General features: G+C 44.3%; 1 protein-coding gene across 1 annotated transcript; it reads right to left on the reverse strand.

Moving 5' to 3' along the window:
- Positions 1-7,009: 7,009 nt before the first annotated feature.
- rasip1 (Ras interacting protein 1) lies at positions 7,010-20,584 on the reverse strand. Its single transcript, XM_036968754.1, has 16 exons — positions 20,203-20,584; positions 19,050-19,180; positions 16,518-16,951; positions 15,520-15,780; positions 15,154-15,398; positions 14,873-15,046; positions 14,261-14,465; positions 13,155-13,453; positions 12,778-12,939; positions 12,365-12,405; positions 11,537-11,691; positions 11,105-11,217; positions 10,698-10,992; positions 10,190-10,353; positions 9,594-9,735; positions 7,010-7,521 (listed from the first exon to the last, which is right to left on the reverse strand). Exons 2-16 carry the CDS (start codon positions 19,178-19,180, stop codon positions 7,343-7,345), a joined length of 3,000 nt encoding a protein of 999 aa, XP_036824649.1. The 5' UTR covers positions 20,203-20,584; the 3' UTR covers positions 7,010-7,342.
- Positions 20,585-22,336: the final 1,752 nt, after the last annotated feature.

Genomic DNA, 22,336 nt, shown 5'->3' on the forward strand with positions numbered 1-22,336 from the left:
TGACCCTGGCCGCCCCTCAGTTGTCTTGTCAAAGGTTCCCGGGGGTTAATTCACTTGAATTTACTTGAAGTAAAGTTCATGAGTTGCACAGCAGCAACACCGCCCACTCCTCCAGCACTTTAACAAGCCCGCCCTATTAAAACTCACACACCCACCTATCTAAACCGCGTCAGCTGGTTTACATAACGCCTGTCAAACAAAGCACCAGAAACCCCTGAGCAGAGTTGTTAAGTTTGTGTGTGGCGCAAACAATCAGTAAGGAGAAAAATAAGCAGTCGAACTACATAGCTCCTGTACCAAGCTACTGAGATAGAAGAGGTAGAAATATAACTCCTGTACCAAGCTACAGAGAAAGAAGAGATAGAACTATAACTAATGTACCAAGCTACTGAGAAAGAAGAGGTAGAACTATAACTCCTGTACCAAGCTACTGAGATAGAAGAGATAGAACTATAACTCCTGTACCAAGCTACTGAGAAAGAAGAGGTAGAACTATAACTCCTGTACCAAGCTACTGAGAAAGAAGAGATAGAACTATAACTAATGTACCAAGCAACTGAGAAAGAAGAGGTAGAACTATAACTCCTGTACCAAGCAACTGAGAAAGAAGAGGTAGAACTATAACTCCTGTACCAAGCAACTGAGAAAGAAGAGATAGAACTATAACTAATGTACCAAGCTACTGAGAAAGAAGAGGTAGAACTATAACTCCTGTACCAAGCTACTGAGAAAGAAGAGGTAGAACTATAACTCCTGTACCAAGCTACTGAGAAAGAAGAGATAGAACTATAACTAATGTACCAAGCTACTGAGAAAGAAGAGGTAGAACTATAACTCCTGTACCAAGCTACTGAGAAAGAAGAGGTAGAACTATAACTCCTGTACCAAGCTACTGAGATAGAAGAGATAGAACTATAACTCCTGTACCAAGCTACTGAGAAAGAAGAGATAGAACTATAACTCCTGTACCAAGCTACTGAGAAAGAAGAGATAGAACTATAACTAATGTACCAAGCTACTGAGATAGAAGAGGTAGAAATATAACTCCTGTACCAAGCTACTGAGAAAGAAGAGATAGAACTATAACTCCTGTACCAAGCTACTGAGAAAGAAGAGATAGAACTATAACTAATGTACCAAGCTACTGAGAAAGAAGAGGTAGAACTATAACTCCTGTACCAAGCTACTGAGATAGAAGAGGTAGAACTATAACTAATGTACCAAGCTACTGAGAAAGAAGAGATAGAACTATAACTAATGTACCAAGCTACTGAGAAAGAAGAGATAGAACTATAACTCCTGTACCAAGCTACTGAGAAAGAAGAGGTAGAACTATAACTCCTGTACCAAGCTACTGAGATAGAAGAGGTAGAACTATAACTACTGTACCAAGCTACTGAGAAAGAAGAGGTAGAACTATAACTCCTGTACCAAGCTACTGAGAAAGAAGAGGTAGAACTATAACTCCTGTACCAAGCTACTGAGATAGAAGAGGTAGAACTATAACTCCTGTACCAAGCTACTGAGAAAGAAGAGGTAGAACTATAACTCCTGTACCAAGCTACTGAGAAAGAAGAGGTAGAACTATAACTCCTGTACCAAGCTACTGAGATAGAAGAGGTAGAACTATAACTAATGTACCAAGCTACTGAGAAAGAAGAGATAGAACTATAACTCCTGTACCAAGCTACTGAGAAAGAAGAGGTAGAACTATAACTCCTGTACCAAGCTACTGAGATAGAAGAGGTAGAACTATAACTAATGTACCAAGCTACTGAGAAAGAAGAGATAGAACTATAACTCCTGTACCAAGCTACTGAGATAGAAGAGGTAGAACTATAACTAATGTACCAAGCTACTGAGATAGAAGAGGTAGAACTATAACTCCTGTACCAAGCTACTGAGAAAGAAGAGATAGAACTATAACTAATGTACCAAGCTACTGAGAAAGAAGAGATAGAACTATAACTAATGTACCAAGCTACTGAGAAAGAAGAGATAGAAATATAACTCCTGTACCAAGCTACTGAGATAGAAGAGATATAACTATAACTAATGTACCAAGCTACTGAGAAAGAAGAGGTAGAACTATAACTCCTGTACCAAGCTACTGAGAAAGAAGAGATAGAACTATAACTAATGTACCAAGCTACTGAGAAAGAAGAGATAGAACTATAACTAATGTACCAAGCTACTGAGAAAGAAGAGGTAGAAATATAACTCCTGTACCAAGCTACTGAGATAGAAGAGATAGAACTATAACTAATGTACCAAGCTACTGAGAAAGAAGAGGTAGAACTATAACTCCTGTACCAAGCTACTGAGAAAGAAGAGATAGAACTATAACTAATGTACCAAGCTACTGAGAAAGAAGAGGTAGAACTATAACTCCTGTACCAAGCTACTGAGAAAGAAGAGGTAGAACTATAACTCCTGTACCAAGCTACTGAGATAGAAGAGATAGAACTATAACTAATGTACCAAGCTACTGAGAAAGAAGAGATAGAACTATAACTAATGTACCAAGCTACTGAGAAAGAAGAGATAGAACTATAACTAATGTACCAAGCTACTGAGATAGAAGAGGTAGAACTATAACTCCTGTACCAAGCTACTGAGAAAGAAGAGATAGAACTATAACTCCTGTACCAAGCTACAGAGAAAGAAGAGATAGAACTATAACTAATGTACCAAGCTACTGAGATAGAAGAGGTAGAACTATAACTCCTGTACCAAGCTACTGAGAAAGAAGAGGTAGAACTATAACTAATGTACCAAGCTACTGAGAAAGAAGAGGTAGAAATATAACTCCTGTACCAAGCTACTGAGATAGAAGAGGTAGAACTATAACTAATGTACCAAGCTACTGAGAAAGAAGAGATAGAACTATAACTAATGTACCAAGCTACTGAGAAAGAAGAGGTAGAACTATAACTCCTGTACCAAGCTACTGAGAAAGAAGAGATAGAACTATAACTAATGTACCAAGCTACTGAGAAAGAAGAGGTAGAACTATAACTCCTGTACCAAGCTACTGAGATAGAAGAGGTAGAACTATAACTCCTGTACCAAGCTACTGAGAAAGAAGAGGTAGAACTATAACTAATGTACCAAGCTACTGAGAAAGAAGAGGTAGAAATATAACTCCTGTACCAAGCTACTGAGATAGAAGAGGTAGAACTATAACTAATGTACCAAGCTACTGAGAAAGTACATGAACACCAATCCTCCCCAACCAAATCACCTCAGCCTCTATCACCAAATGTACAGCAACTGGGATTTCCCTGGACTCCAAATACAAAACAGTCCATTCTCTATATGTCACTTAGCAGTGATGACAGAGGATTGAAGTGGAGTGTTAGCTGAGAGGCTATCAGCGTCAGTACTGGCCCCTGGAGACTGGAGCTGTGTAACATTTACTGTGAGTGTGTGAGAGTCACAATACTGCCAACCTCAAATGATAGCCATCGTGAAACCGGTTCACACTACATGACACAGACACTCTCTCTGCTTCTTGAGACTGACTCTGATGCGTTTCACAATAAGGAAAATCACTGTGGCTCTAGTACCAACGCTACAAATACATTGGTCTGCTTAGTCTTCTCTCCCTTCCCTCTCTATCTCCCTCTCTCTCTATCCATTCTGTTCTCTTCTGACTCAGCTGTTATGTAGGAAACCCTGTCCCTTTGAAGAGGGGAAGAATCTTTCATTACTGGACAGAAGAGAGAGAGAAGGAAGGAGGGAGATGATAGGGAGAGAATAACTGCTCCATTGTCTTCGCCCCCCCTTCCCTTGCCCCCCCTTCTCCCACCAATGATAATTGTCCTGAGCTAATTACAGAGAAACGCTCCAACAGGTGTGGAACCCTGCACCTGGGGACAGAGGTGTGTGTGTGGGTGTGTGTGTGAGAGAGTATGAGAGAGAAAGAGTAAGAGAGAGAGAAAAGGAGAAAGAGAAGATAGTTCTCCCTGTATGTATATTTACATCCATAAGACAGATTGTATGCACATATCAATTCAGCTGAATGTGTAGCTACTGGTGTGATGTATGTGTGTGTGTGTCGGTGTGCATATATGAATGTGTGAGTGTGTGTCACACACAGACTAATGACCAAACCTTAGACATGACACACATTCAAACTCAGACGGGGATCAGAGAGGTTAACTGTAGAGCATATAAACTGGACACAATATTACACAATCAGCACAGTGCAGTTACTCTCCCCTCCAGATCTATTTTCCATACATCTGGGTTAAATTACTGGAAAGTACAAATTTACACACACAGACACATTCTCACTCACTCTCACTCATACACCGCATTGCATTTCAAATGAGAGAGATTACAAAGTCACTTATTGATCAATTTAACCACATGGGCCTCTTAGAGATGATTCACAAGCTATAACTGACTTGAAGCAATAACATCGCGTGCATGTTTTTTGATAACAGCCGAGTAAGACAGAGACAGGACCCCAGTTAGAATTGGAGACGGTGACGATGATGTAAGTCCTTTCTCTCACGGGACTGTTTTCGGGCTTTTTACCATAAAAGCGTTGAACCAAAGTTGTTGACCGGAAGAACGGAAGAGGTTTGGCTACGAGCCAAAGCGTTATAGGAAAAAACACGCACAACTTCTTGAGATTTGAGCTAAATACCACTTCATTAAGTTGTGGGAATTTGAGGATGCTCCAAAACTGAAGAAGAAAGATAAATTGACAGACTACTTTTTCCACTCTCACTAGGCTATTATGGGGAAGTAGGCTACTTTGTTTATTTAGAAATTCGGCATGAGTCTACTGAGTGACAACAAACCGTTAGGTTAGTTACAGTAACACGGTTTATGAGACGCTCGCAAGCCGTCACACAAGCAGATGTTACTCACACCACACGCTCTGACATCACTCGTCTGCTGCCCGTCCACGAAAACCGCGCACTAATTTCACTTAAACGAGCTACTGGCCATTTTATGAGACCAACTATCGGATATGGCGCATTAATGAAATAAAGAAACACACTGATTAGACTGCACACAGCCAGTTCAGCGTGTGTCATCACCGCACAGAGAGGAAATGAAAATTCTTACCCACTGCATTGGAGTCATTCTCTCTGACCCCTCAGACAGTTCACCTTGGCACAGCCAGGCATCATCGAGTGTGGTCGTCATCTGCTTCCTAAGCCACGGAAGCACCATCGTGCGTATGTTATGTCTATGTTGGAATAACCTATTAATCACATAGGAAATATGATATTTCGGAAATCGGGTTGATTGACAGGGACCCCCGCTAATTCCCTAGTCTAGTAACTGTTGAGTCATCATTCCAGGGGTTGACTGAGTGCTGCGTCGCCACCTTGTGGTCCTTTCATTCTGGCACCCCGGGTACAAAATGAGTCGGGACATTCACCTTTCCAAACCCTGTCTAGCTGTTGAGTTGTGTGGTACAATCAAAGTAAAAAAACAAACAAGGACAAAACAGCCATAACAAAAGAAACACTATGGACAGATCATAGGGTACCAACATTTTGTTTATAATATGAGGGCAGTCAGTTAGAAATAAAATACACATGATAAAACAGTTTCTTTCATAGTGTTAGTGTTTACTTTGGTATACAATCTAATGTTCTGTGACAATACACATTTACTATATTCTTTATATGAGAATATCTGTGAGCATCCATCCATCCAGTATAAAGCTGACCTACAGGGATATCTTTTACATAATAACATAGTCATACCATAATTTATGCTTCACTTTGCAGGACTTTTCTTTTTCAGGCAACCACTGCATTTCAGGCAATGAGTTACAAAATAAAGAGTGTTTAGAGAACGGTAAAAGAAGAGTTGTATTGTCTTACAGTTAGATAACTATTAAATTGTGTTATGACTTTCTTTTGACAGTTGCCATTCCTCACACCAGTTGTCATTCCTCACACCAGTTGTCATTCCTCACACCAATTGTCATTCCTCACACCAGTTGTCATTCCTCACACCAGTTGCCATTCCTCACACCAGTTGTCATTCCTCACACCAGTTGCCATTCCTCACACCAGTTGTCATTCCTCACACCAGTTGCCATTCCTCACACCAGTTGTCATTCCTCACACCAGTTGCCATTCCTCACACCAGTTGTCATTCCTCACACCAGTTGTCATTCCTCACACCAGTTGTCATTCCTCACACCAGTTGTCATTCCTCACACCAGTTGCCATTCCTCACACCAGTTGCCATTCCTCACACCAGTTGCCATTCCTCACACCAGTTGCCATTCCTCACACCAGTTTCCATTCCTCACACCAGTTGCCATTCCTCACACCAGTTGCCATTCCTCACACCAGTTGCCATTCCTCACACCAGTTTCCATTCCTCACACCAGTTGTCATTCCTCACACCAGTTGCCATTCCTCACACCAGTTGCCATTCCTCACACCAGTTGCCATTCCTCACACCAGTTGCCATTCCTCACACCAGTTGCCATTCCTCACACCAGTTGTCATTCCTCACACCAGTTGCCATTCCTCACACCAGTTGCCATTCCTCACACCAGTTGTCATTCCTCACACCAGTTGTCATGCCTCACACCAGTTGTCATTCCTCACACCAGTTGTTATTCCTCACACCAGTTGCCATTCCTCACACCAGTTGCCATTCCTCACACCAGTTGCCATTCCTCACACCAGTTGTCATTCCTCACACCAGTTGCCATTCCTCACACCAGTTGCCATTCCTCACACCAGTTGCCATTCCTCACACCAGTTGCCATTCCTCACACCAGTTGCCATTCCTCACACCAGTTGTCATTCCTCACACCAGTTGCCATTCCTCACACCAGTTGTCATTCCTCACACCAGTTGCCATTCCTCACACCAGTTGCCATTCCTCACACCAGTTGTCATTCCTCACACCAGTTGTCATTCCTCACACCAGTTGCCATTCCTCACACCAGTTGCCATTCCTCACACCAGTTGCCATTCCTCACACCAGTTGCCATTCCTCACACCAGTTGCCATTCCTCACACCAGTTGCCATTCCTCACACCAGTTGTCATTCCTCACACCAGTTGCCATTCCTCACACCAGTTGCCATTCCTCACACCAGTTGCCATTCCTCACACCAGTTGCCATTCCTCACACCAGTTGCCATTCCTATCCATTGCATCTGCCTTACGACAGGGGGTTCAATATAGTGTTAATATCAAAGTTGCCTGAGATGGATGAGATTGCCCCTAGATACTGATCAAGGGTCAGTTTTGTGTCTTTCCCCCTTCATGGTTAAGGCGGATGGTGAACTGATCCTAGAACTGTGCCTAAGGGTAGCTTCTACCCAGAGATTAACTTTCCAGCGCTCACAGCCTGGTCCTCTGATTGGCTGGCAGCTCATCCTGGTCGAGTCCCCACAGGAAGTTGCGCAGGCGTGTCACTTCCTTTTGTAGCTCAGGGCTGGGGATTGGCTGGGAGAGGTCTAGCTGAGGTGTCTCATTTGGCAGGATGAGAGGGGGGTGGTCCAGGAAACTTTCGAAGATGTCTTGGACAGAAAAGCATGAATAGAAATGTAGTGGTCTGAGATTCTTAGGAAGAAATCATACCCCTTCTATACATGTGTACTTACAATGTTCGGAATGTCTAAGGGCTGAATCCTGACTTGAGATCACAAACATTTTTTAATTGACATAAATGCATAATTTACATGAACATTCTACTTATCTCAAGTTTGCAGTTGTATCTAATGTTGTGTTCATAACCAAGTTGGAAGTTGTGAAGTCGTAAATACCAGTTAGATGCATTCACATGCTTTAAACTCATTGAGAAACGCCGATTGGCTAATGGCCAACAAGCTTCATCAACCAAATCAAATCAAATTTGAGTCACATGCGCCAAATACAACAGGTAGACCTTACAGTGAAATGCTTACTTACGAGTCCTTAACCAACAGTGCAGTTTCAAAAAAATATGGATAAGAATAAGAGATAAAAGTAACAAGTAATTAAAGAGCAGCAGTATAAAAATAACAACATATAAAGGGAGGTGCCGGTACAGAGTCAATGTGCGGGGGCACCGGTTAGTCGAGGTAGTATGTACATGTAGGTAGAGTTATTAAAGTGACTATGCATAGATGACAACAGAGTGGCAGTGGTGTGGAGAGGGGGGGGGGGGGGGGCAATGCAAATAGTCTGGGTAGCCATTTGATTAGATGTTCAGGAGTCTTATGGCTTGGGGGTAGAAGCTGTTTAGAAGCCTCTTGGACCTAGACTTGGCGCTCTGGTACCGCTTGCCGTGTGGTAGCACTAGGGTGGCTGGAGTCTTTGACAATTTGTAGGGCCTTCCTCTGACACCGCCTGGTATAGAGGTCCTGGATGGCAGGAAGCTTGGCCCCAGTGATGTACTGGGCCGTTCGCACTACCCTCTGTAGTGCCTTGCGGTCGGAGGCCGAGCAGTTGCCATACCAGGAAGTGATGCAACCAGTGCTGTTGATGGTGTAGCTGTAGAACCTTTTTGAGGATCCCATGCCAAATCTTTTCAGTCTCCTGAGGGGGAATAGGTTTTGTCGTGCCCTCTTCACAACTGTCTTGGTGTGCTTGGATCATCTTAGTTTGTTGGTGATGTGGACACCAAGGAACTTGAAGCTCTCAACCTGCTCCACTGCAGCCCCGTCGATGAGAATGCGGGCGTGTTCGGTCCTCTTTTTCCTGTAGTCCACAATCATCTCATTTGTCTTGATCACGTTGAGGGAGAGGTTGTTGTCCTGGCACCACACGGCCAGGTCTCTGACTTCCTCCCTATAGGCTGTCTCGTCGTTGTTGGTGATCAGGAATACCACTGTTGTGTCATCGGCAAATGTAATGATGGTGTTGAAGTCGTGCCTGGTAGTGCAGTCATGAGTGAACAGGGAGTAGAGGAGGGGGCTGAGCACGTCCCCCTGAGGGGCCCCTGTGTTGAGGATCAGCGTTGCGGATGTGTTGTTACCTACCCTTACCACCTGGGGGTGGCCCGTCCGGAAGTCTAGGATCTAGTTGCAGAGGGAGGGGTTCAGTCCCAGGGTTCTTAGCTTGTTGATGAGCTTTGAGGGCACTATGGTGTTGAACGCTGAACTGTAGTCAACGAATAGCATTCTCACATAGGTGTTCCTTTTGTCCAGGTGGGAAAGGGCAGTGTTGAGTGCAATAGAGACTGCATCATCTGTGGATCTGTTGGGGCGGTATGCAAATTGGAGTGGGTCTAGGGTCTAGCCAAGAGGCTTCTAACCATAATCTAAAATTAGAGCCATCATGCTTGGAAACACATTATAGTGTTCAAAAACCATATTAATAGATTGCTATTTATAATACATTTTTTGTTGTTACATTTATCTACCGAAAATGCTGTTATCGAAGTCTATTCCTTAGTAGGTGATGTCAGAGATCAGCATGTGGGAGAAGTCGGAGCTTAGGGATGATAGACGAGTTTCCCACTAGTAATTACTAGTTGGAGGAGTGTTCACATGGATTTATTCCCAGTCGTATATGGTAAATACTACCTTCACACTTGGTTATGAATGCAGCATTAGCTCCTACATAATGACCCTCCAGGACTCCCAACTCCTCCCCTCTCGTGTCTTACCTCCACTGAGCTCCGTCCCAGGGGGAGGGGCCCAGGAGGTCGGTGGGGCTCTGGCCGGTCCCAGCTTGTAATGGGTCAGCAGATGGTGCAGCTGGGTGGGGCTTAGCAAGGCATGGTCCTCCTGTAGGCTGGCCCAGGATGACTGGCGGAGGAGAGACAAGAGAACAACCAATGAGCAACAAAACAGAGAAGAAGGAAAAGTGGACGATATCAGCAATGTCTACAACAGATGGGATGCCAAATCTAAAATCTACCCCTAGCCCCTTGTCACCTCTAGATGACCCCTTATATCTGAAAATAACTAAATGGGTGTGAACAAATGAATGGAAAAGCTTGTCTATCTAGCTTCCTAGAGCGGTTATCATACAGTTTATACCTATCTGATCCAATCAGCCTTAGGAGAAGGCATCAGGAAGTGTCTAGAGGTAGGGGCTAGGGGTGGATGTGTGATAAGTCAAATAGGTTTAGAGGAAGAACAACACAACAACAAAAACAATGAGACCAAAACATGATTCTTTATCCAGAATGTTTTGTTTTGGGTCATTATCTTGCTAAATCGACTGATTGTTAACTGGCTAAACCAGCATTATTTATACCTGGATGAGGCGGGTCTTAGGGACGCACAGGAAATTGACTGTGACGGACAGCTTCTTCAGGAACTCAGAGGCGATATCTCCAAGTCCTGCGCCCTGCAGCCAGTCCAGAACCAGGTCCAGGTTTGTACGGATCTGGACCGCTCTAGACCAGGAGAACAGACCATCTGAGAGAGGGAGGGAGAGAGGGTGGAGGAGACAGAAAGAGAGAGAGAAGAGGAAGAAGCGACAGAAATAGAGGGAGTGTGTGTGTGTGTGTGTTAGTGCACATCTGAACCAGGGTTGGAAAGTTCAAGTTATTTCAGAGCCGCACCCAGATTCTCTGTCTCGCTGTGCTTGGTAGCGCTCATCCCCTTACGACCTCTACACTAAATGGTTCGTGCACAAACAATGGCTTGTGTAGCGGAAAGCAATTTCTGCATGTGTAATGTGGAACCCACTTAGCTCATGACTGCAGCTTCCTCAGACCAACCCCTGACCTTGGACCCCAGTATTACCCCTGCCCTCTCACCTCTCTCCAGCAGTGTGTTGAGCAGGGAGGTGTTGGTGAAGAAGAAGAGGTAGCCGAAGGTTTGGGAGGTGAGTGGGGGGGAGAGGCAGGCCTCCCGGGACAGCATCAGGGAGCAGCGGTACACCTCCACCAGCCCAGCCACCGTAGGGGGGAGGGAGGACACGTCTTCCCCCTCTCCCGCCCCCCCACCACCCTCATGCCCATCCATCTCCCTACCCTCATCTCTCTCTTTCTCTTTCTCCAGGCTGGAGAAAGGGTTGTTGTCCAGGAGAGCTGGCAAGAGGGAGTACAGCGTCTGACAGAGACCGAGTGACAGAGAGAGAGATGAATTCATGTGTTGATCGGGATATAATTATGTACGGTAACTTGATTGTGTCTTGAGTGTGAGGTAACTCAACCTCCCTCACCTTTGTGAGGTGGTACACGCACTGCTGGAAGGTGTGCATTATCACGTCATCAAGCTGCGCCAGGGCCTCGGAGCAGGTGTCCAGGTCAGCTGACAACACCGGGTCACCAGGAGCTGAGGGTAAATATATATGCATTAACTTCTAACTACTGTCATATAACTACTGTTATTGCAGAACAATCCAAAATATATTTCACTTCTCAATGACACAACTAACTCTTGTTTTGACTACTGTGGGGCTAAATGATGATAGCTGGAATGTCACACAGGAAGAGGAAGACAGGGAGACACAACAGCCATGTGATGTCAAAAAGAGTGAAAAGGTTGATATTACAAAATGCTTTTATTGTAGAAAGAAGCTTTTTTGGCAGATGATCGATGGTGATCTGCATTGATCAAGAGGAAACGGACTCTTATGACACAGGTGTCTCACCCTCAAACTCCCAGTCTCTCTCCATGGCCTCAGCTTTGACCTGGAAGAAGTTGAGGAGCTCTGTGGCATTGGACATCCAGAACATCAGAGGTCGAAGGTCAGAGGACAGCTTCTGAGCACTGGGCGCACTCAGTTCAACCTCCTGCTCTGTGGAACTGGACAGACCAGACCAGAACAGAACACACAGTGTTATAGAAGTTGTTGTCACTATCTATCTCAAGGAGTTACAGCAAGTCCTTGATCTATTTTAATGAGCATGCAGTGACTGGGTTCAGTAACACTTTATTTGCATAGTCCATCTGCAGATGCTCTACAGTAACAACATTTCAACAAACTGTCTACTAACCCTAACCTAACCCTCAATTTAACCCTTATCCTAGCCCTTGTTCTAAACTTAACCCTAACCTTAGCATGCAGTTACTTATCAACAGATAGTTTGTTGATAATATGACCATATGTAGAGCATCTACAGAAGGACAATCCAGACTATCCAAATAAAGTGTGACCCAGGGTCCCACTACATCTGATTTCATCTGTTAACTGCTATTCACTTGGGATAACATCTGCTAAATAAACATTAATATTAATAGATATTTGTGTACAGTATTAGTTTATCAGTATCATATACAGTTTATACTTTGTGTAAACGTCACATATTTTAATCATGAATCCTTGCATAATGCTAAATAGTATCTGCATGTTCATCACATTATTTACAGAGACACAAGCTGGACAATCACTTCTCTTGATTCCCCCTAATACAGCCCTAAGGGAAGTTCCAAACACAGGAAACAGCTGAAATATGACGTTGAGCAGCAATGATCTTACTTTTGCGTGGGATGCTTATCCCCGAATTCCTTAATGTTATCCTGTAAAAAGAGTTGGAGAGGGAAGAGAGGACATGAGAGGAGAGACACGTCTCGGCTTAGTGGCAGAGGTGGAGAAGGGGGGATTACAAAGTCTGGACAGGCCACCAGGACAATTACAACACAGTTTCCAGAAGGAAGTGACATCAGCTTATCCCCAGTTCTGTTCATCTACAGTGACAGGCATCTGTCTGTCTGAATGAATCCCTGTTCACAGTTTCAGAGAAAGACGTGTCAGTCCGGTGCTGGCTTTATAGCCCTTTACAATCCTATTTTATCTGGTGTGTATCTTTCTGTGTCAGTCTTGACTGAGCTATGGCTAGTTAGCGTTATTACAACTGAGATGATCCTAGACAGTTTTTCAAATGAACTCACCCAAACGATCCCTTTGATCTGATTGGCTGCTTTCAGCAGCAACTGAGGCGTGAGGGCGGGATCCAGGTGTTTGGAGGCATGGTCAATCATGATTGACAGGAGAAAGGCTGGGGCTAAAGGCCCGCCCTCTGAGTCTGGAGAGGAGTTCTTAGAGATTATCTCCTGATGGAGAAAGAGTGAGAAACAGTGGCTTTAATTTATGGTCTTGTTTCAGCTCATATCACCCAAGAAAGTAATATATGTGGTAACAATGGATACTTTAAGTTTCAGGTACCTCCCCCCAACTTATATAACACAGTTCTCTACTCTAATCTGTAGCAGACAGGTAGCAGACACAGTGGTGTAACTAACAGACACAGGGTTCTTTCTTCTCTCACCTGTAGCAGAGCGTCAGCGTGGCGGGGCTGGAACCGCAGCAGAGCCTCAGTGGAACCCAGGTACTGCCTCAACGCTTCCTGTCTGTCCACCAATCCCGAGAGGCAGCAGGTGGAGGGAACATCCGCTTGCCAAGGCAGCGCCAATGCCAGCGGAGGGGCCGGGGTCACGCGGGGGTCACGATACAGGAAGAGAAAATGACCTCCTATGCCAATCACGTCCCCAGGTTTAAGCACCGCCTCCCGGTAGAGAGCTTCTCCGTTGTGTGTGACAACTCCTCCTCTGAAGGGACGCATCAGAGCTGGGGGGAGAGAGAAAATGGTTGATTAACTAGTAACACTATAATTGAAGTTCTGCTCATAAACTGATTATAAAAAGGTATGACAGGTTTCTAACCATATATAAGGGGGTATCAAGAAGTGTCTAGTGGGAGGATCTCTAGAGGTTGATTGTGGACAGGGAAATACTGTAAAATCAGGTGTCAACGTGTAGTAAGGAATTGTTACTTCTTTGGATAGATGTAAGCACATATGAATTGTTACTTCTTTGGATAGATGTAAGCACACATGAATTGTTACTTCTTTGGATAGATGTAAGCACACATGAATTGTTACTTCTTTGGATAGATGTAAGCACATATGAATTGTTACTTCTTTGGATAGATGTCAGCACATATGAATTGTTACTTCTTTGGATAGATGTCAGCACATATGAATTGTTACTTCTTTGGATAGATGTAAGCACATATGAATTGTTACTTCTTTGGATAGATGTCAGCACATATGAATTGTTACTTCTTTGGATAGATGTAAGCACATATGAATTGTTACTTCTTTGGATAGATGTAAGCACATATGAATTGTTACTTCTTTGGATAGATGTCAGCACATATGAATTGTTACTTCTTTGGATAGATGTAAGCACATATGAATTGTTACTTCTTTGGATAGATGTCAGCACATATGAATTGTTACTTCTTTGGATAGATGTAAGCACATATGGAAAAGGCTCCCTATTTTGCAGGCACATTTCTGTTTGTTGAGGTCTGCAAACATCACAGGGGTAGGGCCAGGATTTAGGACTAGGGTTGTTTGTAGACCAGGCCTACCTTGCCCAGGGGGAGCGTCGGGTACGGCTGAGTCTCTCCTGACCAACAGGTGCCTGGCCAGCATGTCTGGAGCAGAGAGGAACGTTTCCACCTTCAGAAGCCTCTTCCCCTTCCTCTCCCTTTCTCTGTCCTTCTCTCTCTCCCTCATTGTTGGCTTCCGCCCAAAAACGTGTGTGTGCCCTGCCATGATGTACAAAACAAAGTCCTGTAGAAAACACAGAAAACACACACAGAGGAGAACGGAAGAAGGAAATAAAGAAAGAAAGAGAGAAGGGAGTTTGTTATCATCTGAAGGACATGGTTATGATAAGGGGACATCTTGGAGATCTTAAGTTGTGCGGAGGTCAGGAGATAAGGTATGAAGTGTGTCACAGTTTGCTACAATGAAGACCTGTGTGAGGTCACTGTGAGAGATGGAGTGATGTACACAGTGGGGTTGTGTGTGTCTACAAAGGTATTGTGTTGCTGTGAGTCTGTTTTGTGCTCAGGGTTGAATGGGAAAGGCTGGGGAAGGGTTGGAAACAGTGATGGTATGTGGCGATTAGGGAAATGCAGGTATGATGTCATGTTCAGGGTGTGTGTGTATGATCATCTGGGAGGCGCAGGTCTAACCTTGCTCTGGTCGTAGCCCTGCAGCAACAGGAAGTAGGGTCGGTCCGTGGGCGGGAGGATCAGGCTCTGTGACATCACTTCCAGGTCGCAGGCTGAGTAGTCTTTCTCCTCCTCCACTGCTTTGTCTGCTTTGTTTCTCCGCTCCACCTCGTCTCTGACCTTTGACCTCATCATCTAAGACAGAGGGAGGAGTCTTTATGGTCAGACTGCTGCACTGCTGAGATTAGGTGGGGTTGACCTGTTTCTATCATGTTGCAATATGTGTTGAAACGCATCCTCACCTCTCCGTGCTCCAATGGAGCTATCATGCTCACAATGTTCTTCCTGTCCTGAAGACCTGCACTGTTGTTAGGGTGGTTTCCGGAGCGACGGGGGTCATTGCCGATGTGGTTTCCTTGGCGACGCCTCAGGCTGAGGTTCATGTCGCTGATGCTCCTCCTGAGTTCCGAGTTCCGTCCTCGATGACCACGCTCGCCCTCCTCAGCCCCGCCCCCCGACTGTATGCGGCTCCGCCTCCAACGTACACCTGTTACCACGACAACCAGACATATCATTAAAAACAAAGAAACTACACTTTTCACTGGATGACTGTAGGAAACCCCAGATGTAAGAGCTGGTCATCCAGAGACTCTATATTGTCCTTTTACCTGTGTGGTTCTCCCCTTCCCTCTCTCGCTCCTTCTCTTTCTCCCTCTCCTCTCTTTCGTAGTCGTCCCGTCTCTGGATCTCGAAGCGGCGTTCAAACCCCTCCTTGGGCCGCCACATGTCCACCAATAGCAGTGGGCACTCCCATTCAGCCACGCCCCTACGACACTCTGTCTCCCATTGGAAGGCTCCATCCGGTTGCTGGATGGGCTTTCCAATGACATCACACAACAGGAAGTCTTCCGGGCTGTGTTTCTGCAGGGCTAGGAGAGGGAGGCAGGGCGACCAGGCACATTTTTTTTCCTATGAATATGACTTGCATAAAGTGGACATTATTGCTCAATTGAGGTGTTCACAGCTGTGGTTTATTTACTGGAACAATTATGGCTAGGTGCCTGACTTCATGGTGCAATGAAATGTGTCAACAAGGAATATGAAAACCAGGAAGCCACTGGCCCTTTCTCTACAGTTACCGTCATTTTCTGTCCTTTTGCCATGACAGGCATAGGCTAAAGTCCCAAAGCTTTTGGCTATAATAGTTATTGTGTGGTAATCATACAATAATCTAATCCCATGTTTATCTGTACTTTCACGCCTCTCTTACATGAATCCCTGTAGTGTACTCGATCTGTTCTCTTTCTCTTTCTGCCTCTTACCTGCATCGTCCGTCTCCTCCCTCTCTCTCTTTCTGCCTCTTACCTGCATTGTCCGTCTCCTCCCTCTCTCTCTTTCTGCCTCTTACCTGCATCGTCCGTCTCCTCCCTCTCTCTCTTTCTGCCTCTTACCTGCATTGTCCGTCTCCTCCCTCTCTCTCTTTCTGCCTCTTACCTGCATCGTCCGTCTCCTCCCTCTCTCTCTCTGCCTTTTACCTGCATCGTTCGTCTCCTCCCTCTCTCTCTCTTTCTGCCTCTTACCTGCATCGTCCGTCTCCTCCCTCTCTCTCTCTGCCTTTTACCTGCATCGTTCGTCTCCTCCCTCTCTCTCTCTTTCTGCCTCTTACCTGCATCGTCAGTCTCCTCCCTCTCTCTCTCCGTATAGCGGGTGATGACCTGGGCGATGAGCTGTTTGGCTGTAGAGTGGGCGGTGGCCAGCAAAGAGCGGTAGTTAGCCCCACTAGACAGAGCATCCCCATAGATCTTGATGAGGCCTGGGGCTGTGGAGGAGGCAGGGGGCAGGTAGTGGTGGGAGGAAGGGGCAGCACAGTGGGCCCACACCTCCCTCTCCTTCTCCCCTATGGCCTTGTCTCGGTCACTGTTGGAGCGCCCCCTCAGGAAGAGGTGGGAAAGACGCTTGGTGCGGGACTGGGGCCCGGCGGGACGGGGCCGGAGGAAGGCCGGAGAGGGAGAGGGGGATGGGGGAGCGAGGGAGGGGGTGGAGATGGAGAGGGAAGATGGGGCCTCGTGGAGGGACGCTGCGTCAGAGCTGGTGGTGGACCTAGTGAGGGAGAAGGAGAGGAGGGGGAAAGAAAGAGAGGGGAAGTCAGCTGTGAGTTATGGTTTACAGAACTGAACATAGACAATATTAACTGCTAGAAAACGGTCACAAGATTCAAGGAACACTGCATGACATGTAACATATGACCATACAATCAAATTAGTCCATAACGAACTGTTGTCTTGGTTAATTTATTGTATGCAAAAAACATGTCAGACATTTAACTTGAATGTGGCTGGAGATATAGTGAGGAGGACTGAAGGGTAAACAAACTGAATACAGAACAAACTGAAAAAGCAGCGAGTCAGCAGACCGACCGGCAGACAGACCGAAAAGACCAATGGATTTAAGAGACCTGGGATAATGTGTGATTAGTTGAGTCAGATGTGTTAGTGCTGGACTAGAACAAAATATTTGAGAATCAACATTGGACTAAGTGACATTGAGGTACTGTACATACATTTGAAGTCTGAAGTTTACATACACTTAGGTTGGAGTCATTAAAACTTGTTTTCAACCACTCCACAAATGTCTTCTTAACAAATTATAGTTTTGGCAAGTCGGTTAGGACATCTACTTTGTGCATGAGACAAGTCATTTTTCCAACAATTGTTTACAGACAGATTATTTCACTTATAATTCACTGTATCACAATTCCAGTGGGTCAGAAGTTTACATAGACTAAGTTGACTGTGCCTTTAAACAGCTTGGAAAAGCCCAGAAAATGATGTCATGGCTTTAGAAGCTTCTTCTGACATCATTTGAGTCAATTGGAGGTGTACCTGTGGATTTATTTCAAGGTCTACCTTCAAACTCAATGCCTTTTTGCTTGACATCATGGGACAATCAAAAGAAATCAGCCAAGACCTCAGAAAATAAATTGTAGACCTCCACAAGTCTAGTTCATCCTTGGGAGCAATTTCCAAACGCCTGAAGGTACCACATTCATCTGTACAAACAATAGAACGCAAGTATAAACACCATGGGACCACGCAGCCGTCATACCGCTCAGGAAGGAGACGCATTCTGTCTCCTAGAGATGAACGTACTTTGGTGCAAAAAGTGCAAATCAATCCCAGAACAACAGCAAATGATCCTTGTGAAGATGCTGGAGGAAACAGGTACAAAAGTATCTATATCCACAGTACAATTAGTGCTATATAACCTGAAAGGCCGCTCAGCAAGGAAGAAGCCACTGCTCCAAAACCACCATTAAAAAAAGCCAGACTACGGTTTGCAACTGCACATGGGGACAAAGATAGTACTTTTTGGAGAAATGTCCTCTGGTCTGATTAAACAAAAATAGAACAGTTTGGCCATAATGACCATTGTTATGTTTGGAGGAAAAAGAGGGAGGCTTGCAAGCCGAAGAACACCATCCCAATCATGAAGCATGGGGGTGGCAGCATCATGTTGTGGGGGTGCTTTGCTGCTGGAGAGACTGGTGCACTTCATAAAATAGGTGGCATTATGAGGCTGGAAAATTATGTGGATATATTGAAGAAACATCTCAAGACATCAGTCAGGAAGTTAAAGCATGGTCGCAAATGGGTCTTCCAAATAGACAATGACCCTAAGCATATTTCCAAAGTTGTGGCAAAATGGCTAAAGGACAACAAAGTCAAGGTATTGGAGTGGCCATCACAAAGCCCTGATCGCAATCCCATAGAAAATTTGTGGGCAGAAGTGAAAAGGCGTGTGCGAGCAAGGAGGCCTACAAGTTAGTTACACCAGCTCTGTCAGGAGGAATGGGCCAAAATTCACCCAATTTATTGTGGGAAGCTTGTGGAAGGCTACCTGAAACGTTTGACCCAAGTTAACAAATTAAAGGCAATGCTACCAAATACTAATTGAGTGTATGTAAACTTCTGACCCACTGGGAATGTGATGAAAGAAATAAAAGCTGAAATAAATAATCCTCTCTACTATTATTCTAACATTTCACATTCTTAATATAAAGTGGTGATCCTAACTGACCTAAGACAGGGAATTGTTACTAGGATTAAATGTCAGGAATTGTGAAAATCTAAGTTCAAATGTATTTGGCTAAGGAGTATGTAAACTTCCAACTTCAACTGTAGGTAGCAGAGAGACTGACTTGACAGAGACAGCGCTGGGCCAGCGGGCCCCCAGCTTGGCAAAGTGTTTCCTGGGAGAGTTGATCCACAGACCCACAGGGAAATGGAGCTTCCTGAAGCGAGGACTGTCAGTCCCCTCCATCTGATCCATCTGAGAACCAACGAGAGAGAGAGATAAAGGTATTGTGTAATGTGAGAACTCAAAGAACACAGATCAAATGTTCATAATCTTTGAGTTAATTAATTAAGATGTGTGTGGACTTTACTGCTTTACATTCTATTCACGTGGGCCTGAAACAGGCCCTTGATATATTTGGACATAAATCAAAGGTTGAATTATCAGGGGGAAGAAGACATTTTCCTCCAAACAACCCAACTAGGAGTATGTAATCCTAAAATTGTCAAATAATGAATAGTTTAAGGTCATCATCATGAATAGTTTGAGATCCTCCGGATCCCTGTAGAATTGTTCATTGCTACACACCAAAGCAATTTGGCTGTGGAAGTGATTGTTGCCCCCCCCATTGTTACAAAAATTATTATAATAATTTAAATGGTAGATAGGTTACACTTGGCTCAAATCATCTCCAATTCTTACGTTACAGCACTGTAAATGACATCTTTGTCACAAAGGTACTCTAAATTGAATGTGTGTCATTCCTCCTTATCCAAACAGGAAGTGTGTTGTACAGGCCTCAGATCCAGCTGTCATGTTGAAAGGGAAATCCCCACTCTTAAGGTAACTACATGTCTGTCCCTCAGCCTACAACTAGGAGTAGAATGAAATCACCCGTAGACACTGACCTAAGGTCAGTCTGAAGTTTTCACTCGAATGTAGAGTTTGGGGAGGGAAAACTGATACTAGATCTGTGCTTAGGGGCAGCTTCAATCCTTCTAAAATGATATGTGTCAAACTGAAAAATTAAAGTAGAGCGGTTCAAATTTGAACCCAACTAATCTATTTTTTTAAATGTATTCTACTTTCTATAATGTAATGTGGCAAAAGAAACAGCAAGAACATATCAGCAACATTTTACGGTGGAAAATTATCAACATTGGGATCTCTAGCTTATCATGGATGACAGCGCAAATGTTAAAAAATGTCATGGAAAAGTAATGAACCAATGCAACACAATATGCCCTCTACAATAAAAGCGTTTTGAAAGTACTTACCGAGAAAGACTGCAGTTCCCTCTTCGTATAAGTATTTTATTAGTCCTTCTCAACAGAAAAAAACAAAATGGTTAAAAACAACTTAGTATTTTCCTTTTTCCCCAAGACAAAAACTCCATTTTCAAAATGTCTATCTGTGCCACAGGTATCTCTCTTTCTCTCGAACACGTTCTCTTCATCAATATAGTCTCTTTTTAAATCAGAACATATTTTTCTCCACTCTCTCTCTTTTTCTTTGTGTTTTCTGTCTGTCTTCTAGGTAATGGTGGTAAGGGCTCCTTCTCTCTCTTTCTCTGCCTCTGTGGGTCTATAGATAGAGAAACAGGCCCATTGTTCTAAGTGACAGAATTTCCTTCCTTCATGCTGGACAACACCTATATCCTGAGAGAGAGAGAGAGAGAAAGAGAGAGAGAGAGAGAGAGAGGAAATGGGGAGATTATTTTGTGATGCACACACTTGCTGGCCCCTTGTACCCTCCCTGGACATACTGTATATACTGTACATACACACTATAAAGAGATAAGACTAGGAATAGAGAATGGGGGAGGGGTTAATCCAGCATTCCCTTGTCTCCCACAAGCACACATGCACACTGGTCGGATTCCGTTAGACCATTGTCTTTGGCATTAGGGTGCTTTGGAGCGCTGGGGTTGGGTGCGGAGAAGATTGGGTGGGGGTGGAGGACGGGGCGGGGGCTGGGGGGGCAGTGAGAATCTGTGATTAATTTGGACAACTAATTACTTTAACACAGCCACTGAGAGAAAAGAGGTTTATGCTCCCAGCTTAAAAATGATAGCAGTCAGTCAGAATGTATACCCTTTGTCTAGTTGTCCACAGGAATGTTGATTTTAAAGTGTAGTCCAGAGTTCAGATCTTTGATTGCCCAAGAAATGACATTGTAGTACATCAAGAAACAGGCCTATAATGTTTTCTAGAAAAGGACATACTTTGAGCAGCAGGTTTTTGCTGAAAAGTTGAAGAAGGAAACAGTGAGACAGGAAGTCAGAGAAAGAGGGACACCTGTGACCTCTGACCTTGTCTACAACAGGAAGATGGTGATAGGAAAAGAGAGGACAGGCAGGGAGAGAGGGGGAGCAAGAAAAGGAGAAAGAGAGAAAGTTACATTGGATTCATCATACTATCTGAACCAGTTGGCTAAGGCTACTATAATAACATATATACTGGAAGGGATGTATGTAGACATCCATTCTTACAATGTGTTAATACATGTGCAATAAAGCTTGAAACTATGCAACTGAAATTATAGGCTATTACAGGTACTACCAAAACAAATAAAAACTAGACGCTTCCTTCGAAATGAGACTGTGTACCAGACCACACAGCGTACTTCCACTGAGAGGTAGTGAGCTCGCCCAGACACCCGGAGATCTTTGGTTTGGAGAGGTGCTCACAGACAGGGATGGCCGGGTGACAGCAGCCTGTGAACACTCCTTTGCGTCATGGAGTTTCTTTGTTATGTTTGCTTTTGACGCACGGGTGACAACTCATACCCTTTTCCAGGTAGGCAACCCTCTGTGGGTTTTCGTTGGAATAACTGTCAACTAAAAGAATGACACTTTAAACTTGGCACAGTTCAGGTGTGGGCCTGCACAGTATTCTCTTCCTTGTTCTCCTCTCTCTTTTCTTTGGGAACAGATACGAGTTAGAAGCTATTTATCTTTACTATTGTTAGACATACTGACACAGTTGCGGGGGATCTTTTTTAGCCTGGGCAAAGCTTTATCACAATGTCCATGTAGGCCTGCTACTGTGGGCCCTGTATTTTCGAAACAAAACAAACAAGTTCTTCTCCCAGCATACATTGCTTACAAATGTGTGAGCAACTTTTATGAGCAAGACAATGCTGCTGGAGGACAGAGATTTGCAGAGGTTTCTAGATGTTGAAAGGCAGGGGTAAAAATAGATGACTCACAGCATTGGCCATCCTGTTGATTTGGGACAGGATATCATGCTGTTGAGTTTGGACAGGAGGTCATGCTATTGATTTGGGACAAGAGGTCATCCTGTTGATTTGGGATGGAATTTCATCTTGTTGATTAGAGGCAGGAGATCAGGCGTTTGATTTGGGACAGGATCAGGTGTTTTTGTCTGGGGCTACAGCAGAAAATGTGCT

Source organism: Oncorhynchus mykiss, chromosome 3 (assembly GCF_013265735.2).
Source record: "Oncorhynchus mykiss isolate Arlee chromosome 3, USDA_OmykA_1.1, whole genome shotgun sequence".
NCBI classification, from domain to species: domain Eukaryota; kingdom Metazoa; phylum Chordata; class Actinopteri; order Salmoniformes; family Salmonidae; genus Oncorhynchus; species Oncorhynchus mykiss.

Excerpts from the sequence above, each read along its gene's own strand:
- rasip1 (XM_036968754.1), bottom strand. The coding sequence starts at position 19,180 with ATGGATCAGATGGAGGGGACTGACAGTCCTCGCTTCAGGAAGCTCCAT. Across the intron at positions 15,399-15,519 it reads GGAAGGGGAGAACCACACAG|GTGTACGTTGGAGGCGGAGC; the intron begins GTAAAAGGACAA and ends TCGTGGTAACAG. Across the intron at positions 14,466-14,872 it reads AGGGCTACGACCAGAGCAAG|GACTTTGTTTTGTACATCAT; the intron begins GTTAGACCTGCG and ends TGTTTTCTACAG.